Raw genomic sequence first — 18,749 nt, forward strand, 5'->3', positions numbered from 1 at the left:
TAATTATGCAATACAATTAAACAGTTAAAGTATTAAACTGATAATTTTGTTTTTCTGAGATTTCAGAGTACTTAGAACTAATTTGTGCAAAATTTTATGAGTATTTCCTCTTATCAATTATTGTCGAATACTCGAATAAATTTATTTTTAAGCTAAAATTAAGAGATTGAGCTCGTTTACTAGGGTATTCATTCGAATAATGATCGTTAGATTAATCGAAGAATTTCTTACGAATAATTATTCGAACAATTTAAAAATGGCCATTTTCGAATAACGAATAATTCGAACAATTTTATGTAGAATAATCGAATAAAACGAATAAATGTTTAAATATCTTTAAATTTATTAAATTGCTTAAAATTTTGATAATTTCAAATTTAAATAAGTAATAATGACTCACAAAAATTGTATTGTTTCTAAAATTCAACAAATAACTAAAGACAAAGGGACTTTCGATTACTGTTGATGAGTGTTCCGATAGCTCCTTCTATAAATATATAAATATTACTGCAAGAAGTTACAATTCTAAAAACAAATCTTTCAAAATTTTTAACTTAGGACTTGAACCAATGAAAATAAAAGGTACGGAATAAAATATTTGTTATTTAGCTGGCGAAATATTAGAAGAATCGTAATTAATAATCAAAATATTAACTTAGATTAAAGTGGAGTTGAATGAGATGGAGAATGTAATTTTGAAACGGTCGTCGAAAGTGATATTGAGGATAACATTTATAATGATTACATTGAAATAGATGAAGGCCATGATCTTAAAATATATGTATATAAGTGATGTTATTAACCGCGTACGTAAGTGTTGCAAAATATTTAATAAATCGAATGATAAACACAAATATTGCAATATAACGTTTTGTTGCAATAAAAGCTTGGAGTTCGTCTTCTACATGATTTTGAATATCTTTGTCTAACATGGTAATAAACTTCTTGCGTATTTGTAAATGCGTCAATCATGCACTGCCTGACTTCAAATTAGCCACGTTAACTGACAATGATATCAAACTTTGGACAGATTCCCTTTATTTGCCCAATTCACAATTGATGTCGTAGTGTTGTAGCATTGTATGTCATAAATATTTTTCAAACTAATTTTTCGAAACAAAAACAAATCATTAATTAAAAAATTTACGACATACAACGATACAACGCTACGACACCAATTGTGAATTGGGCAATTGTGTAATTCCCCAAGACCACTTTATTAAGCAAAGATTCGGCAACGTTGATAGAGCTTGATGTATAATACAATTTGTTATAAATAATTTAGAAATAGTGAATAATTAATTTACTAAAGAATTAGTTACTCAATTTAAAACCCGAATTAATGAACGCCACAAAAAGGTTCTTAATACGTTTATATTGTATTTGAATTCAGGACAACTAGCTCAAATTTTTTAAAGCATAGCTCCAAAACGGAAACTAAAGGGTTTGCTGGTCAATTGTTTTGTAGATTGTTCGGGAGTTAATCTGATCAGAATATTTCTGTTGAAAATTTAATAATGGACTTTGTTTTCGAATGTTTTTTAACATTATCAATACTTAAATTGTTAACTTTTTTGTTTTTCTTTAACAATAAAATATTAAAAAACCAACATCAATTTTACTTTTTTAAAAATATTTAAATTATTCGAATAATTCAATTAATTTTAAACGTGTGATCGAATTATTCGAACAAATTAAAATCTCTTATTAGAATTATTCGTTTTATTCGAACAAGAGAAAAATCGAATAATTCGAATACCCTATCATTTTCGTACATATTTATGAAGAATTTAAGGAAATCATTGATGTTTTGCCTCATTGCTGTCATCTGCAAAATAATAGATAGGATTAGAAGTTTGACGTTGAAGGTCATTTAGAACAAGTAAGAGAGCTATATTCGGCTGTGCCGAATCTTATATACCCTTCACCAAATTATACTTCAAAATACAAATTTGAAACATTTTTAGGTAAATAAATTTTTTTTTTTTTTTCATTTTTTGGACATTTTTTTTAAAATTGTTATTTTAAATTTTAAATTTTTTTTTTTTTAAAATTTAAAAAAAAATTTTTTGTTTTTTAATCTTTTTTTTGGTGAAAAAATAAATTCGGATTAAAAAATATTTTAACCGATTTTGACCCATTGTAGGTCCAACTTGCAATGGTCTTATATACGTCTTTGGAAAGGTCTTTGAAATATCTATCATTAGATATCCGCATTGTCTTAGTAATCAAGATATAGGTAAAAAAATAGGTCTAAAATCGAGGTTGTCCTGGTTTTTTTCTCATATCTCAGACATTTGTGGACCGATATTGCTGATTTTAAATAGGAAACTTCTCGAAAGCATGTCTGAGAGAATTATTCAAGATTTTGATCTTGAATATATCTGGGGTCTTCAGAAAATTGATTTCAACAGACAGACGGACATGGCTTAATCGACTCCGCTATCTATAAGGATCCGGAATATATAAACTTTATAGGGTCGGAAAATTATATTGTGGAAATTACAAACGGAATGACAAACTTATATATACCCTTCTCACGAAGGTGAAGGGTATACAAATTTGTTTCATATCAATAATTCATTTCATATTTAATTATAAAGGTGCTGCACTGTTCTGTATTGTAAGTATGTATTTCAATATAAAAGTTTATGGCCTCAGATATACAATGTGAAATGTTTGAAACGTAATAATTCTCATATGATTTTCTCAAATTTTCAGTAATGATTCTGAATTTTGGCCATTATGCGCTCACATTTTTTTTTAAATTTTGAACTTTAAACCAATATAACTTTTGCGCGCAATAAGAAATATTATTAACACCAACAATTTTAGCACATTTCTAAACATTACTCTCCGAACATCATTCAACAATGTTTAATTTAATACAAATCTCAGAATGATCAATATGCATTTTGATTTTCATCAAACGATCGTACGACTGTCGATAAGTCAGCTATTTTATACGATAAAACTGCTTCCACATTAAGCATATCGTCAAATGTGTTTGATCGTTTAAGAGCCACTTTAAAATTTACTAAAATAATAAAGGTGTGCAAAACACATTGCAGAAGGGGAAGTACACGAAGCAACATATGTTTAATATCCCTAATCTGAATTATTTAGTTACTGTAACTACTTATTTACTTAAATGATTTAATACACATTTAAACAGACAATTAGCACTTAAAAATCGTCACTTATTAAAATTATATTATTGTTTTAAAACACTATAATTAATTTATGCCTTTATTTGTTAATTACAAAACGTAATAACATATAATAGATATATGGGGCATTTCACGTCAAGTGAACAAACTTTTGAAATCGATGTCTTCCGATCGCGATGAAATTTGCACCAATGTTAGTTCTATTGGATAGTAATTCGGACACCATTTTTCAACCAGATCGGTCAAGAACTTTGACATTTTGGCCAAACAGGTGTTTTTTTATCCATATAACTTATTACCTATTGTTCTTAGCAAAATGTGTCCCAAATAGTTTAGATAGTTATTTATGCAATCTTTCGAAAAAAAAAATTTAATAAAATATTTTTGATTTTTTTTTTTAAATCAAAAATATTTTTGACTTTTTTTTAAAAATGGGCCCTTTTTATTTTTTTTTTTTATTTTTTTTAAGAAAGCTTAGGTCTTTTCCTAAGCGACCTATATGGTCGCTTAGTGGGATGCGAGTGGGATATCTATCAAAAAAAATATTTTGTAACTCAAGATTTAAAATTTTTTAATTTTTTTGCAAAATCAAAAACTTTGTTGACTTTTTTTAAAAAAATGGACAAATTTTTTAATTTTTTTTTTGCTCAGAAGAAAGCTTATGTGTTTTCCTTTAACACAGTTTTTGTCGCTTAGTGGGATGCGAGTGGGATATCTATAAAAAAAATGTTTTGTAACTCAAGACATACAATTTTTTACTTTTTTTTGAAAAATCAAAAACCTTTTTGACTTTTTTTTTTCAAAATGGACTCTTTTTTTATTAATTTCTTTTTTCTCAAAATAAAGCTTAGGTCTTTTCCTTTAAAACCTTTTTGGTCGCTTAGTGGGATGCGAGTGGGATATCTATCAAAATAAATGTTTTGTAACTCAAGACAAATGTTTTTAAATTGATTTTTTTCATATTTGTGTGTAAGTGTTTCTAAAACCTTAAAAATAAAAACCACAACAACTGACCGATAATAGCCACTGTAGGGGTGAAATATGAGGCCGACCGCTATTAATTTTCCACCCCCAAAATTTGTCTGAGTTTTGTATCTTGCGGCTTTTTTAGTCAATCCTAGAGGTAGTTTTCAGCGCACGTGATTTTCATTGTTAAAATATCAGGTGCCCCAGAAACAAATTTTTGGAATCAAGTGGAAATATTTTATGGCCCTTCTCCGAAGTACCAGTTTATTTATTATTTTATGACATTTGACTTTAAGAAGTGGGTGGAGAGGTAGAAGTTGACAGGTAGGTTATTTATATGGTGGTTTATTTTTATTATTACTTGTAACATTTGGTTAAACTAGGTACTTTAGTATGTAAGCCCTTCTTGACCCTAATAAAAGATTTTAGACTCATTCATTAAAACGTACTACCTATATGATCTTAAAAAACTATTTATTGTCATTCTGAAGACATACGGAAATCAGTTTTTTAGAAACAGCGTTAAAGTTAAGACGTGTGTTATTTACATAAATACTTACAAAATTCAAAATGTCTACGACTTCTAAAAAGGCTAAGATTGAAAATGAAATTTATTCGTCTTTTTGTTTTAATCCCTTTAACAAAATGAAGCACAGATCATCAGATATGCGAAATATTTCCGACGGCTTATTAAAAAAATTCCCTACGCTGTCAAAACGATTGAAAATTTGTGGATCATGCAGGAAAGAGCTCGGAAAGTTGAACGAATTACCGAATTTGAATAGTAATGAGCCTTGCGTTGAAGTTATTCCAGATGAAGACAAAAGTAATTCCGAGAATGAAGACAGAAATGTTGATGATGATGGTTATTCTAACTTTTCAAATTCAACGAATGAGTGTCGAAACCAATACCATAAGGATGCAGTAGAAGTTCTTGAACAAATAAAAGAGAAATACAAAACGTCACAGAGTGAAGCTGAAAGAATTCAACTTCTCACGCTTCCCCCAAGAACATGGAGTTCTGCAAAAACAATGACTGAGTTTGGAACGTCTCAACGAAAAGCAAGAATTGCTAAACAATTGGTTGCTGAGCATGGGATTCTCACACTCCCAAACAAAAAGAAGGGAAAAACTTTGGAGTGCGATACTAAATCTCTAATAACTCAGTTTTATCAGCGAGATGATATGAGTCGCCTGATGCCAGGGATGAAAGACTGGATGTCTGTACGAATCGATGGCAAGAAAGTTCAAATGCAGAAGAGAATGGTTCTCTGTAACCTGAATGAATTATTCGCAACATTTCAATCTGAATTCGAGGATGTCAAAATTGGATTCACAAAATTTACACAACTGAGGCCAAAACATTGCGTTTTGGCAGGAAGCAGCGGAACTCACACAGTATGTGTGTGTATTTACCATGAAAATGTTAAAATATTTCCACTTGATTCCAAAAATTTGTTTCTGGGGCACCTGATATTTTAACAATGAAAATCACGTGCGCTGAAAACTACCTCTAGGATTGACTAAAAAAGCCGCAAGATACAAAACTCAGACAAATTTTTGGGGTTGGAAAATTAATAGCGGTCGGCCTCATATTGCACCTCTCCAGTGGCTATTATCGGTCAGTTGTTGTGGTTTTTATTTTTATGGTTTTAGAAACACTTACACACAAATATGAAAAAAATCAATTTAAAAACATTTTTCTTGAGTTACAAAACATTTATTTTGATAGATATCCCACTCGCATCCCACTAAGCGACCAAAAAGGTTTTAAAGGAAAAGACCTAAGCTTTCTTTTGAGAAAAAAAAATTAATAAAAAAAGAGTCCATTTTGGAAAAAAAAAGTCAAAAAGGTTTTTGATTTTTCAAAAAAAAGTAAAAAATTGTATGTCTTGAGTTACAAAACATTTTTTTTTATAGATATCCCACTCGCATCCCACTAAGCGACAAAAAGGGTGTTAAAGGAAAACACATAAGCTTTCTTCTGAACAAAAAAAAGAATTAAAAAATGGGTCCATTTTTTTAAAAAAAGTCAACAAAGTTTTTGATTTTGCAAAAAAATTCAAAAATTTTAAATCTTAAGTTACAAAATATTTTTTTTTGATAGATATCCCACTCGCATCCCACTAAGCGACCATATAGGTCGCTTAGGAAAAGACCTAAGCTTTCTTAAAAAAAATAAAAAAAATAAATAAAAAGGGCCCATTTTGAAAAAAAAAGTCAAAAATATTTTTGATTTAAAAAAAAAAAATCAAAAATATTTTATTAAATTTTTTTAATTTTTTTTTTTCGAAAGATTGCATAAATAGCTATCTAAACTATTTGGGACACATTTTGCTAAGAACAATAGGTAATAAGTTATATGTAGAAAAAAAACACCTGTTTGGCCAAAAATGTCAAATTTTGACCGATCTTGTTGAAAAATGGTGTCCGAATTACTATCCAATAGAACTAACATTGGTGCAAATTTCATCGCGATCGGAAGACATCGATTTCAAAAGTTGGTTCACTTGACGTGAAATGCCCCATATATGTATGTAAGTACCCCTCACCAAACTATACTTTAAATAAAAACATTTTTAGGTAAAGGTAAATTTTAATTTTTTTATACCCTTCACCATGTGGCAAGGGTATATATAAGTTTGTCATTCCGCTTGTAACTTCCATATTTTGCGACCCCATAAAGTATATATATTCTGGATCGTTATAGATAGCGGAATCGATATAGCCATGTCCGTCTGCCCGTTTGTGTGTTGAAATCAACTTTCCGAAAAACCCCAAATAACTTACATACACGATTCATACATCAATATCTCCGAAATTCTTCCGGCTCGGTCGCTATTTAAAATCGAGAAAATCGGTCCACAAATGGCTGAGACATAAGGAAAAAACTAGGACAACCTCGATTTTTGACCTATATCTGGATTACTAAGTCATTAATATAGACAATATGGATATCTAATGATAGATATTTCAAAGACATTTGCAACGACGTATATAAGACCATAGTAAGTTGGACATAACCCGAATTTTTTTTTCATCAAAATTTTTTTTTTTGTCATAAATTCTTTTTCCAAAAAAATTAATTAAAGAAATTTAAAAAAAAATTTTTAACAACTTTTTTTAAAAAAAATTAAAAAAAAATTTTAAAACATTAAAAAAAAAATTTGATTTTGTGTAAATAAAAATATTTAAAAAAAAAAAATATTTTTAAGTATAATTTGGTGAAGGGTATATAAGATTCGGCACAGCCGAATATAGCTCTCTTACTTTTTTTTAATTTAAGTTTCTTAAGTTTTTAAAAAAAGTTTCGATGAAGCACACCAATTGCTCACCAAAACTTATGGTGAATGTGTTCCATCGGTTTCAACGTGCGAGAGTTGGTTTGTGCGAGATCAGTAGTGGAGATTTTGACACGACCAGCCAAAAAAGTTTGAAAACCATGAATTGGAGCCATTACTCCATGAAGATTGTTGTAAAACTCAACAAGATCTTGCAACATCATTAGATGCTACTCAATCAGCCATTTCAAAATATTTGCAAGCAGCAGGATTCCTTCAAAAGCAGGGAATTGAATCTGAGAGACGTTGAATGACGATTTTGCATTTCCGAAATGAACGCTATAAAAGAAAATTTTTGCATCGAATTATTACTTGCGATGGAAACTACATCCATTACAATAACCCAAAGCGTAAGAGATCAAACATAAAACCAGCCCAACAAGCCGGATCGACACCAAAGCCAAATATCCATGGCGGTAAGATAATGCTCTTTAAATTGTTTCTGAATTGCTACCCAATAGGTCTAACCGTGGTGAAAATTTCATCCCGATCGGAAGACATCGATTTTAAAAGTTGGTTCACTTGACAGGAAATCCCCCATATTTATAATTTATTTTCAAGACATGAATTAAAATCACATTAATGTATTAAAAAAAAACAACATACTAACATTTTTGTTGGCCATAAACACTTGCTGATATTAAAATTAATATCAGGGTGAAATTTATTAAAGGAACACTAACCGAACACTTCATCTTTAAAAATAAGTACCCAAACGATCACAGTCAATAATAGATTTCTTTTAACAATATCCTTAAGGGTCTTCCGGAGAAACCGTTGTGTACGAGTTTTAAATCGATACTGAATCTAAATATCTCTATTATATTTAACTAAACTTTATAGTTCATTTTAGTTAGTGCTTTTAAAATAAGAAAAAACAGCAATAATGTAAATACTTACACATTTAATTGTTTTAAAGAATATAAGTAGAATAAATACTTGATTACAGTTAAATAGTTTTGATAGTTTGCGATTTCACTACAGGGATAATTCAAAACTGATGTTTATAATTACATTTTTAATTAATATTAAGTTCATTTATTATAATTAATCTGTATAAGATAAAATGTTCAAAGCTGTCAACCGGTTTTTTCATCTTTGTAAACTCGACCGGTTTCGTTTTTTGGAGAAACCGGTTTTTATAATACGCATTTTTAAACATATTTTTTTTGAAAAACTTTGATTGTAGCATTTGACAATATTTCGAAAAAGATATAAAGTAATTGCATAAAGATTGAGCCTTAACAATTCTTAACATATTTATACCCTACACCACCATAGTCACTGCGTTTGTGCAGATGTTTCTAACGCCCAAAAATATTAATCTAACACCCACCTTAAAGTATACCAATCGACTTAGAATCACTTTCTGAGTCGATTAAGCGATGTCCGTCCGTCCGTCTGGTCGGCTGGCTGTCTGGCTGTCCATGTAAACCTTGTGCGCAGAGTACAAGTCGCAATTTTGAAGATATTTCGATAAAATTTGGTACATATTATTTTTTCGGCCCAAGGACCAAGCCTATTGAAACTGGCTGAAATCGGTCCATTATTTCACCTAGCCCCCATACAAATGTCCTTCCGAAATTGGACTTCATCGGTCATAAATGTTTAATTTATAAATATATCTCCACAAATTGCGCTCCAAATAAGTTTTATATATACAAAATTCATGTCACCAAATTTTGTTACGATCGGTCCATAATTAGTCATAGCTCCCATATAGACCCGCTTCCGAAAATCACTTTAACGTGCATAAATCGCTTAAAAATGTTGGTATACTCACAAAATTCATCATAGTAAACTTTCATATAGACACAAATCACACGACCTAATTTCATGGTGATCGGTCCATAATTGGTCATAGCCCTCATATAAGGCCCACTTCCGAAAATCACTCAAAAGTACAAGTTATTGAAATTTTAAAAGAAAAATGTCGGGCTTGACCGACCATACTTTCTTACTTGTTTTTTTTTATTAGCGTCCACAAATATAAATAAATTTAAGTAGACCTTTTTCATATTGAAAAATATTTAATATAAACCTGTTAATCGGTTTTTTAAAAGACAAAAATTAAAACAGGTTTTTCCAGACAAATGCACTACACAATTAACGTTTAAACTGACTACACAATAGATTACTTAGAGACACTAAAGTGACAATTGTCTTTAAGATAGATTACATGGGATATATAAAGTATATAATATATTTTTCAAAGACTTTTGCAACGGCGTATATAACGTCAAAGTAAATCGGACCTATAATGAACCAAAACCGGGAAAAATATTGTTTACCCAGAATTTTTTTTTCACCAAATAAGTTTAAAAAGAATTAAAAAATAATATTTTGCTATACAATTTTTTTTTGAATATGTAAATTAAAAAAAAGTAAGAGAGCTATATTCGGCTGTGCCGAATCTTATATACCCTTCACCAAATTATACTTAAAAATATTTTTTTTTTAAATATTTTTATTTACACAAAATCAAATTTTTTTTTTAATGTTTTAAAATTTTTTTTTAATTTTTTTTAAAAAAAGTTTTTAAAAATTTGCATTTGTCTCAAAGTTATCCGAAAGAGTCAATTGACCGTCTGCTTAGGAGATGCACGTGTTGTCACCCTAAATGATAGGTAAAATCAATATTCGGGATAGTCTCCTAGAACTGTCAGAAGAACATTATGAAAATATGACATGTTAAGATAGGATACCTTATGAATCGACCAAATATACATATTTTTAGTAACTAAAGTCAATCTAAATATGTTGTCCCTTTTTAAAATTTCATAGAACGTAGCACTTAGAGTGTCCAAAAAACCGGCAAATATAAAAAACCAGTTTCCGGTTTAACCGAAAAAGTGTGTTTTTGGAAAAACCTGTTTTAATTTTTGTCTTTTAAAAAACCGATTAACAGGTTTATATTAAATATTTTTCAATATGAAAAAGGTCTACTTAAATTTATTTATATTTGTGGACGCTAATAAAAAAAAAACAAGTAAGAAAGTATGGTCGGTCAAGCCCGACATTTTTCTTTTAAAATTTCAATAACTTGTACTTTTGAGTGATTTTCGGAAGTGGGCCTTATATGAGGGCTATGACCAATTATGGACCGATCACCATGAAATTAGGTCGTGTGATTTGTGTCTATATGAAAGTTTACTATGATGAATTTTGTGAGTATACCAACATTTTTAAGCGATTTATGCACGTTAAAGTGATTTTCGGAAGCGGGTCTATATGGGAGCTATGACTAATTATGGACCGATCGTAACAAAATTTGGTGACATGAATTTTGTATATATAAAACTTATTTGGAGCGCAATTTGTGGAGATATATTTATAAATTAAACATTTATGACCGATGAAGTCCAATTTCGGAAGGACATTTGTATGGGGGCTAGGTGAAATAATGGACCGATTTCAGCCAGTTTCAATAGGCTTGGTTCTTGGGCCGAAAAAATAATATGTACCAAATTTTATCGAAATATCTTCAAAATTGCGACTTGTACTCTGCGCACAAGGTTTACATGGACAGCCAGACAGCCAGCCGACCAGACGGACGGACGGACATCGCTTAATCGACTCAGAAAGTGATTCTAAGTCGATTGGTATACTTTAAGGTGGGTGTTAGATTAATATTTTTGGGCGTTAGAAACATCTGCACAAACGCAGTGACTATGGTGGTGTAGGGTATAAATATGTTAAGAATTGTTAAGGCTCAATCTTTATGCAATTACTTTATATCTTTTTCGAAATATTGTCAAATGCTACAATCAAAGTTTTTCAAAAAAAATATGTTTAAAAATGCGTATTATAAAAACCGGTTTCTCCAAAAAACGAAACCGGTCGAGTTTACAAAGATGAAAAAACCGGTTGACAGCTTTGAACATTTTATCTTATACAGATTAATTATAATAAATGAACTTAATATTAATTAAAAATGTAATTATAAACATCAGTTTTGAATTATCCCTGTAGTGAAATCGCAAACTATCAAAACTATTTAACTGTAATCAAGTATTTATTCTACTTATATTCTTTAAAACAATTAAATGTGTAAGTATTTACATTATTGCTGTTTTTTCTTATTTTAAAAGCACTAACTAAAATGAACTATAAAGTTTAGTTAAATATAATAGAGATATTTAGATTCAGTATCGATTTAAAACTCGTACACAACGGTTTCTCCGGAAGACCCTTAAGGATATTGTTAAAAGAAATCTATTATTGACTGTGATCGTTTGGGTACTTATTTTTAAAGATGAAGTGTTCGGTTAGTGTTCCTTTAATAAATTTCACCCTGATATTAATTTTAATATCAGCAAGTGTTTATGGCCAACAAAAATGTTAGTATGTTGTTTTTTTTTAATACATTGATGTCTTCCGATCGGGATGAAATTTTCACCACGGTTAGACCTATTGGGTAGCAATTCAGAAACAATTTAAAGAGCATTATCTTACCGCCATGGATATTTGGCTTTGGTGTCGATCCGGCTTGTTGGGCTGGTTTTATGTTTGATCTCTTACGCTTTGGGTTATTGTAATGGATGTAGTTTCCATCGCAAGTAATAATTCGATGCAAAAATTTTCTTTTATAGCGTTCATTTCGGAAATGCAAAATCGTCATTCAACGTCTCTCAGATTCAATTCCCTGCTTTTGAAGGAATCCTGCTGCTTGCAAATATTTTGAAATGGCTGATTGAGTAGCATCTAATGATGTTGCAAGATCTTGTTGAGTTTTACAACAATCTTCATGGAGTAATGGCTCCAATTCATGGTTTTCAAACTTTTTTGGCTGGTCGTGTCAAAATCTCCACTACTGATCTCGCACAAACCAACTCTCGCACGTTGAAACCGATGGAACACATTCACCATAAGTTTTGGTGAGCAATTGGTGTGCTTCATCGAAACTTTTTTATACCCTATAGCACCATAGTGGGAGGGTAACATGCAAAATTATTGTCCTAACACCAACCTTAAAGTATACCAATCTGCCAATCAGGATCTCTTTCTGAGTCGATTAAGCGATGTCCGTCCGTCCATGTAAACCTTGTAATCAAACTACAGGTCGCAATTTTAAAGATAATTCGACAAAATTTTGACTAAGCCTAGTGAATTTAGTTCAAATCGGTTTGTTTCTCTATGCCATCTATTTTAAATCATGCATCCAATGATAGTTTTATATTCATTTAATCATCTTCCCCATTAGCCCATTCCTTTTACGATTTTCCACCTTTATACAAATTCGATGACTATGATTCCTGTTTGGCACAAAAATACCAAAATATCCCACCCACTTATTGTATGGTGTATGCTGAAATCAAACCAAATAATTCATCGGAAATGTGGCATCAAATGATCGAACATTATGAGGAGTATCCATTTCGGTATAGACATGATCATTTATTTTTTGGCGTTTGTATGGAAAGATGTAAAGGCTTTGCCAAAACAATGGAAATTAATAATTTAACCGATGATGATTTAATTAAAAATGAAGTAAGTACAAACAAGTCTCCTATAAAAAGTAAAAATTAATAAATTTTAAATTATAAAACAGATAACGGATTACTTTGCTAAAGTTCATAAAAGACCCTTGGATGAACAATTCCGTAAGGAATATCATGCGTTAATACACAATTGTTTAAATTATGAATTTCAACAGAAATATGATTTAAATTTAAGAACCTTTATCGAATACTGTGAAAGACCTAAGGAAATTATTAAAGAAGAAACTAAAGGTGACAAAAATTAATGAGAGTATTTAATTTAAAATCAAAATTAATAAATATGTTTACATTTCAGATCCCTTGGAAAGTTTATTGTATAAAATCATTGGTGTAATTATCATACTTAATATTCTATCCAGTCTGTATGATTTCTGTTTAAAACTACAACAACCGGAAGAAAATCAAACCAATGATTTCTACAAAATTAATCCACAAAAAACTGGTAATTAAATAAGCAATTGATATGCCCAATTCACAATTGGTGTCGTAGCGTTGTATATAGTAAATTTTTTATTAATGATTTGTTTTTGTTTCGAAAAATTAGTTTGAAAAATATTTATGACATACAATGCTACAACACTACGACATCAATTGTGAATTGGGCAATAGTTTTTATTATACAATAACATAATTGTTTTATAATTTATATGATATTGATGATTATAGTTTTTAACAGTAAATTAAATAATTATTAATTACATTTAAACAGAGTCTAGATTATTGACGTCATTCTCAGTGTGTCGCAATTATTATCGTCTAATTCAACCTAACTTCAGCGATATCGGCAAAGATTTTCAATTCCTGGATGGTTATCGTTCCGTTTGCATGTTGTTGGCACTTTATGGTCATACATTTTTCTGTGAATTCCAGCACATAGCGAATCCACAATATTTCGAGAAAAGTGCTAAAGATGCAAGTAATGTGTGGATTTTAAATGCGACCATGATCGTTGAAATCTATTTTGTTATGAGCGGTTTATTCTTGTTTATTAAATTCCAGAAGGAACGATATGTCACACCACAGACCAGCTGGATAAAGTTTATTATCACCTATGTTAAATTTTTGGTATTTCGTTTTATAAGGTAATTATGTAAGTGATATTGATGTTCTTTAAAATGGAAAAGAAAGAACTATTTTCAAACATTGTATATCTTAATTTTATTTACATTTTTTTATTTTTATCGATTATGTATACATAGATTTTTACCTTCAGTAGGCCTACTCATACTAGTCAATGCCACCATACTCACCCATCTACAAAATGGACCTTTTTGGCGTCATATAACCGAACCAGTTCGCGTTTTCAGCCGAGAAAGAGGTTGGAGGAACTTGTTAATGATTAATAATTTTTCACACAAAGAAAGTGTAAGTGTTTTTTTTTGTAAAAATGGTGGGAAACAAAAATTGGACTTTACCCGTTCTAAATTTTGTAAAAACTTGATACAATGTAATATCGCTCAATTACAATTGTATATAACTTTTTTAAAATTAGATATGTATTACAATATTAGTCTCATAGTTTCTTTTGAACCAACAATTTTTCCTTGATCGAAGAATATCTCAAAAAAGATTTTTTTTATTTTCTAAAGTTTTTCCTCCATTATAAGCTATTGTATGGTTAACAACACATCAAAAACTCAGAGTGGGACCATGGGGGGATCTCGAAAATATTTCGAAGAATAATCGAAAAACTTCAAATACATTTTTATATCTACTTCTTAAGAAAACATTTATTACAAAATATGCTATGTAGTTTGCAAAAGTATGACGTCCTTAGAATCCCATTTACAATTTTTGACACGATTTTTACCCGATAGTAAATTTTTATGAAAACAAAATTCAAAAATTAAGAAAAAGAATTTCGAGATACTTCTTCATAGGACCTTAATCTGTCTGTTCTTTTGAAATTAGATAATTGGTTACCAAAATATTAACATTAACGTAAACATATTTTTTCAAATGTATCCCATGGTCCCATTTTTATACCCTTCACCTTCCTGAGAAGGGTATATATAAGTTTTTCATTCCGTTTGTAATTTTCCGACCCTATAAAGTATATATATTCTGGATCCTTATAGATAGCGGAGTCGATTAAGCCATGTCCGTCTGTCTGTTGAAGACCCCATTCTGTCAGACATGCTTTCGAGAAGTTTCCTATTTAAAATCAGCAAAATCAGTCTACAAATGACTGAGATATGAGGAAAAAACCAGAACATCCTCGATTTTTGACCTATATCTGGATTACTAAAGGTAGGGTCACACATGGCAAATATTTGCTCAAAAAAGCGTAACCACTTTTTTTACCACAAATTTGTTTGGGGTGTTTACTCTTACAAGTGTTTTGTAAGATCAAACAGCATCAAATAAAATCAAACAAAATTTTTTGTTTTCAATCGTCCTAAGTAAAATAAGTTTTTCAAATAAATAATAGAATTCAAATCCATTTTATTTAGTGGTTACGTCTTTTTCGTCAAATATTTGTCATGTGTGACCCTACCTTAAGTCATTAATATAGACAATATGGATATCTAATGATAGATACTTCAAGGACCTTTGCAACGACCTAAGTAAGACCATAGTAAGTTGGTCAAAATCGGAAAAAAAAATGTTATCCCGAATTTTCTTTTTCACCAAAAAAAAAATTAAAAACCCAAAAAATTTTTTTAAAATTTAAAAACCAAAAAAAAATTTTTAAAATTTAAAAAAAAATAAAATAACAATTCCAAAAAATTTTGTTTCAAAAAACCAACTTTTGGAAAAAAATAATACATTTTGTTTACCTAAAAATATTTAAAATTTGTATTTTGAAGTATAATTTGGTGAAGGGTATATAAGATTCGGCACAGCCGAATATAGCTCTCTTACTTGTTTGATAGCAATTTCTTCGATATTTAAAAATATTTGTTCATAATGTATTAACTTGTTTCTTTGTGATTTACAGGCCAGTCATCAAACTTGGTATATAGCAGCTGATTGGCAGTTATTTGCTTTATATTTATTTGTAATCATGATTGTGTCCAAGTAAGTAAATTGTTTTTGTATTTTACGAATTTTAAATAAAAATACTTTTCGCCTTAGTAACTTAAAAATAAAAATTGTTTATTAAAAAAATAGTTTTGATGGTAAAGGTTAAAGTTACTCCCATTTCAGTTTAATTGAATTTTAATCAAAAAATAAAATATATTTTTATTATTTTCAGATATCCAAAATATAAAAAACATATTTTTTCAGCATTGGCTTTCTTGTCATTTGCTATACCCTTCTCCATTAGTTACCTGCTAAAATTACCACCCAGTTTAATAGTAAAACCAGAGTAAGTGGTTCATAAACATAATTACATAAATAAATTATAATAAATTAATTAATTAACATGTTTCAGATCTTATCGATACTCATTTTTCAAAGATATCGATGTATATTTTAAAGTTTACACACCATTCTATTCAAATTTATTCGGCTACTTGTTCGGCATAATATGTGCCGAAATTTATTTTAAATACACTCGAACCGAACAGGTACGCACATTAATGCGTGAAAAACCTATATATACAGTTGCTGCCCAACATCTAGTTCCAATTATCGCGTTTTTCTTAATGTGGTTGGGCCCAATACTAGATGTTAGAGCACCATCAGTTTGGTCAGCATTATATGCTGGTTTAAATCGTAATTTGTGGATTATATTTGTATGCGGTGCTCCTTTATTGCTTATGAGCTGTAATTGTGGATGTAAGTCCTAATGTTTACTATACAAATTTTAATAATGAATAATAATAAATATTTAAAACAATTACAGGGTTCGCTTATGAATTTTGTTGTCTTCCGATATTCCGCCTTTTGGCCAGATTATCATTTCAAGTATATATTTGGCACATGACCATTATATATTTAATTAATGGTTACCAACGTCAGCCCTATTATGTCAATAACTTCTATTTCGTAAGTTCTGAATTCAAAACACGCTCAAATGTGATTTTAACTGAATTTTTTTTTACACCTTCAGTTTACACAATTCATTATTTTATATTGTGTATCAAATGTTCTGGCGTTCATAATCGCTTTATTTGTTGAGTACCCGATAGCGCAAAGTGTCCAGGTCTTACAATCAAAATGTGAGTTCAAAAGTAATGATTTTATGAAATTACTACACAAGTAGCAATCTTAAACATTTATCAATTTTATCAGTTCTAAAATTTTGTGTTGCTTTAATTATAGTTGATTTATTTTTTTTTCAGGCGACGACAAAAGTACCAAGAAGTTCTAAAAAGGAATTTAAAAAATATACGCTTACATACTAAGGGTACTCATTTAAACGCTTAAGTTTCCCATTTGTGCAAATGTGCAAAATTTGCGCGACGTGTTTCATGAACTCACCTTTTGAATTTTGTGCAAGTTTATACAGAAAATTTATATTTGATAAAAATGTCAAATAAAAATAAATTCAACAAAAGCTTTTAAAAAAATTTGTTCAAATTGCATACATTTTAATTTGAAAAATGTTGAATGAAATTTAAATCTTTGGAACAAATGGTGGTATACATAGTTTGGAAGATTTTGTTTATATTCTATCTGTTGGTTAATGTTTTCAGACACAATGCCATTTAATCCAATCATTCTGTTCCAAAGTTACACAATTTTCACATGCACAAAATTTTTATATTTTTTGATTTTTATTTCTTATAAATAAAAATAAACAAAAGCAGCTGATTCATCAAATGCACAATAAATTCAAGTTTGCGAGTCTAAATTGACGCGCAAACTTATCGGAGTTGTGCAAACGAATTTCCATACATTTTTTGACAGTTCATTTGCGAGAGTGTAAAAATGCACAGATTGCACAGTTTGCGAGACATATAAGCGTTTACATGAGGACCCTTACTATAATTTTATTGTTATTAATATGATTTTATTTATTTTTTATAACTATTACTTCGTGAGAAGGGTATATATAAGTTTGTCATTCCGTTTGTAATTTCCACAATATTATTTTCCGACCCTATAAAGTATATATATTCTGGATCCTTATAAATAGCGGAGTCGATTAAGCCATGTCCGTCTGTCTAATTGAAATCAAATTTCTAAAGACCCCAGATATCTTCGGTATCCAAATCTTCAATAATTCTATAAGTCATTAATATAGACAATATGGATATCTAATGATAGATGTTTCAAAGACCTTTGTAACGACGTATGTATATAAGACCATAGTAAGTTGGACTTACAATGGGTCAAAATCGAAAATTATGTTTTTTAAAAAACAAAAAAAAAATTAATTTAAAAAAAAAATTTTAAATAACAATTCGAAATTGTAAAGCCAATGCAAATCAATTTGTGATCACTCATATTTTATACCAAAAATCGATGCTTAGTATAAAAAACTCAAAATATCTTAAATCGTTAATAACTTTATAAGTACTGTGATCAATCTTTGATCACTCAAATCTTAAACCAACAAATAAGAGAGCTATATGCCGAATCTTATATACCCTTCACCAAATTATACTTCAAAATGCAAATTTTAAATAATTTTAGGTTAACAAAATTTTGTTTTTTCCAAAATTGTTTTTTTTTTCATTTTTTGGAAAAAAAATTTTTTTCGAATTGTTATTTAAAATTTTTTTTTTAAATTAATTTTTTTTTTGTTTTTTAAAAAACATAATTTTCGATTTTGACCCATTGTATGTCCAACTTACTATGGTCTTATATACGTCGTTGCAAAGGTCTTTGAAATATCTATCATTAGATATCCATATTGTCTATATTAATGACTTAGT

At 29.5% G+C, this 18,749-nt stretch overlaps 1 protein-coding gene across 1 annotated transcript; it reads left to right on the top strand.

Moving 5' to 3' along the window:
- The first annotated feature begins 11,732 nt into the window (after nucleotides 1-11,732).
- Nucleotides 11,733-17,239, top strand: LOC135961406 (nose resistant to fluoxetine protein 6-like). Its single transcript, XM_065512904.1, has 12 exons — nucleotides 11,733-11,817; nucleotides 12,681-12,967; nucleotides 13,029-13,209; nucleotides 13,274-13,420; nucleotides 13,688-14,060; nucleotides 14,178-14,343; nucleotides 15,920-15,999; nucleotides 16,178-16,291; nucleotides 16,358-16,704; nucleotides 16,772-16,914; nucleotides 16,979-17,087; nucleotides 17,211-17,239. Exons 1-12 carry the CDS (start codon nucleotides 11,733-11,735, stop codon nucleotides 17,237-17,239), a joined length of 2,061 nt encoding a protein of 686 aa, XP_065368976.1.
- Nucleotides 17,240-18,749: the final 1,510 nt, after the last annotated feature.

This window comes from Calliphora vicina, chromosome 5 (assembly GCF_958450345.1).
Source record: "Calliphora vicina chromosome 5, idCalVici1.1, whole genome shotgun sequence".
Taxonomy (NCBI): Eukaryota; Metazoa; Arthropoda; class Insecta; order Diptera; family Calliphoridae; genus Calliphora; species Calliphora vicina.

Excerpts from the sequence above, each read along its gene's own strand:
- LOC135961406 (XM_065512904.1), top strand. The coding sequence starts at position 11,733 with ATGAAGTGTTCGGTTAGTGTTCCTTTAATAAATTTCACCCTGATATTA. Across the intron at positions 11,818-12,680 it reads TGTTTATGGCCAACAAAAAT|CCCATTCCTTTTACGATTTT; the intron begins GTTAGTATGTTG and ends CTTCCCCATTAG. Across the intron at positions 12,968-13,028 it reads ATGATTTAATTAAAAATGAA|ATAACGGATTACTTTGCTAA; the intron begins GTAAGTACAAAC and ends ATTATAAAACAG.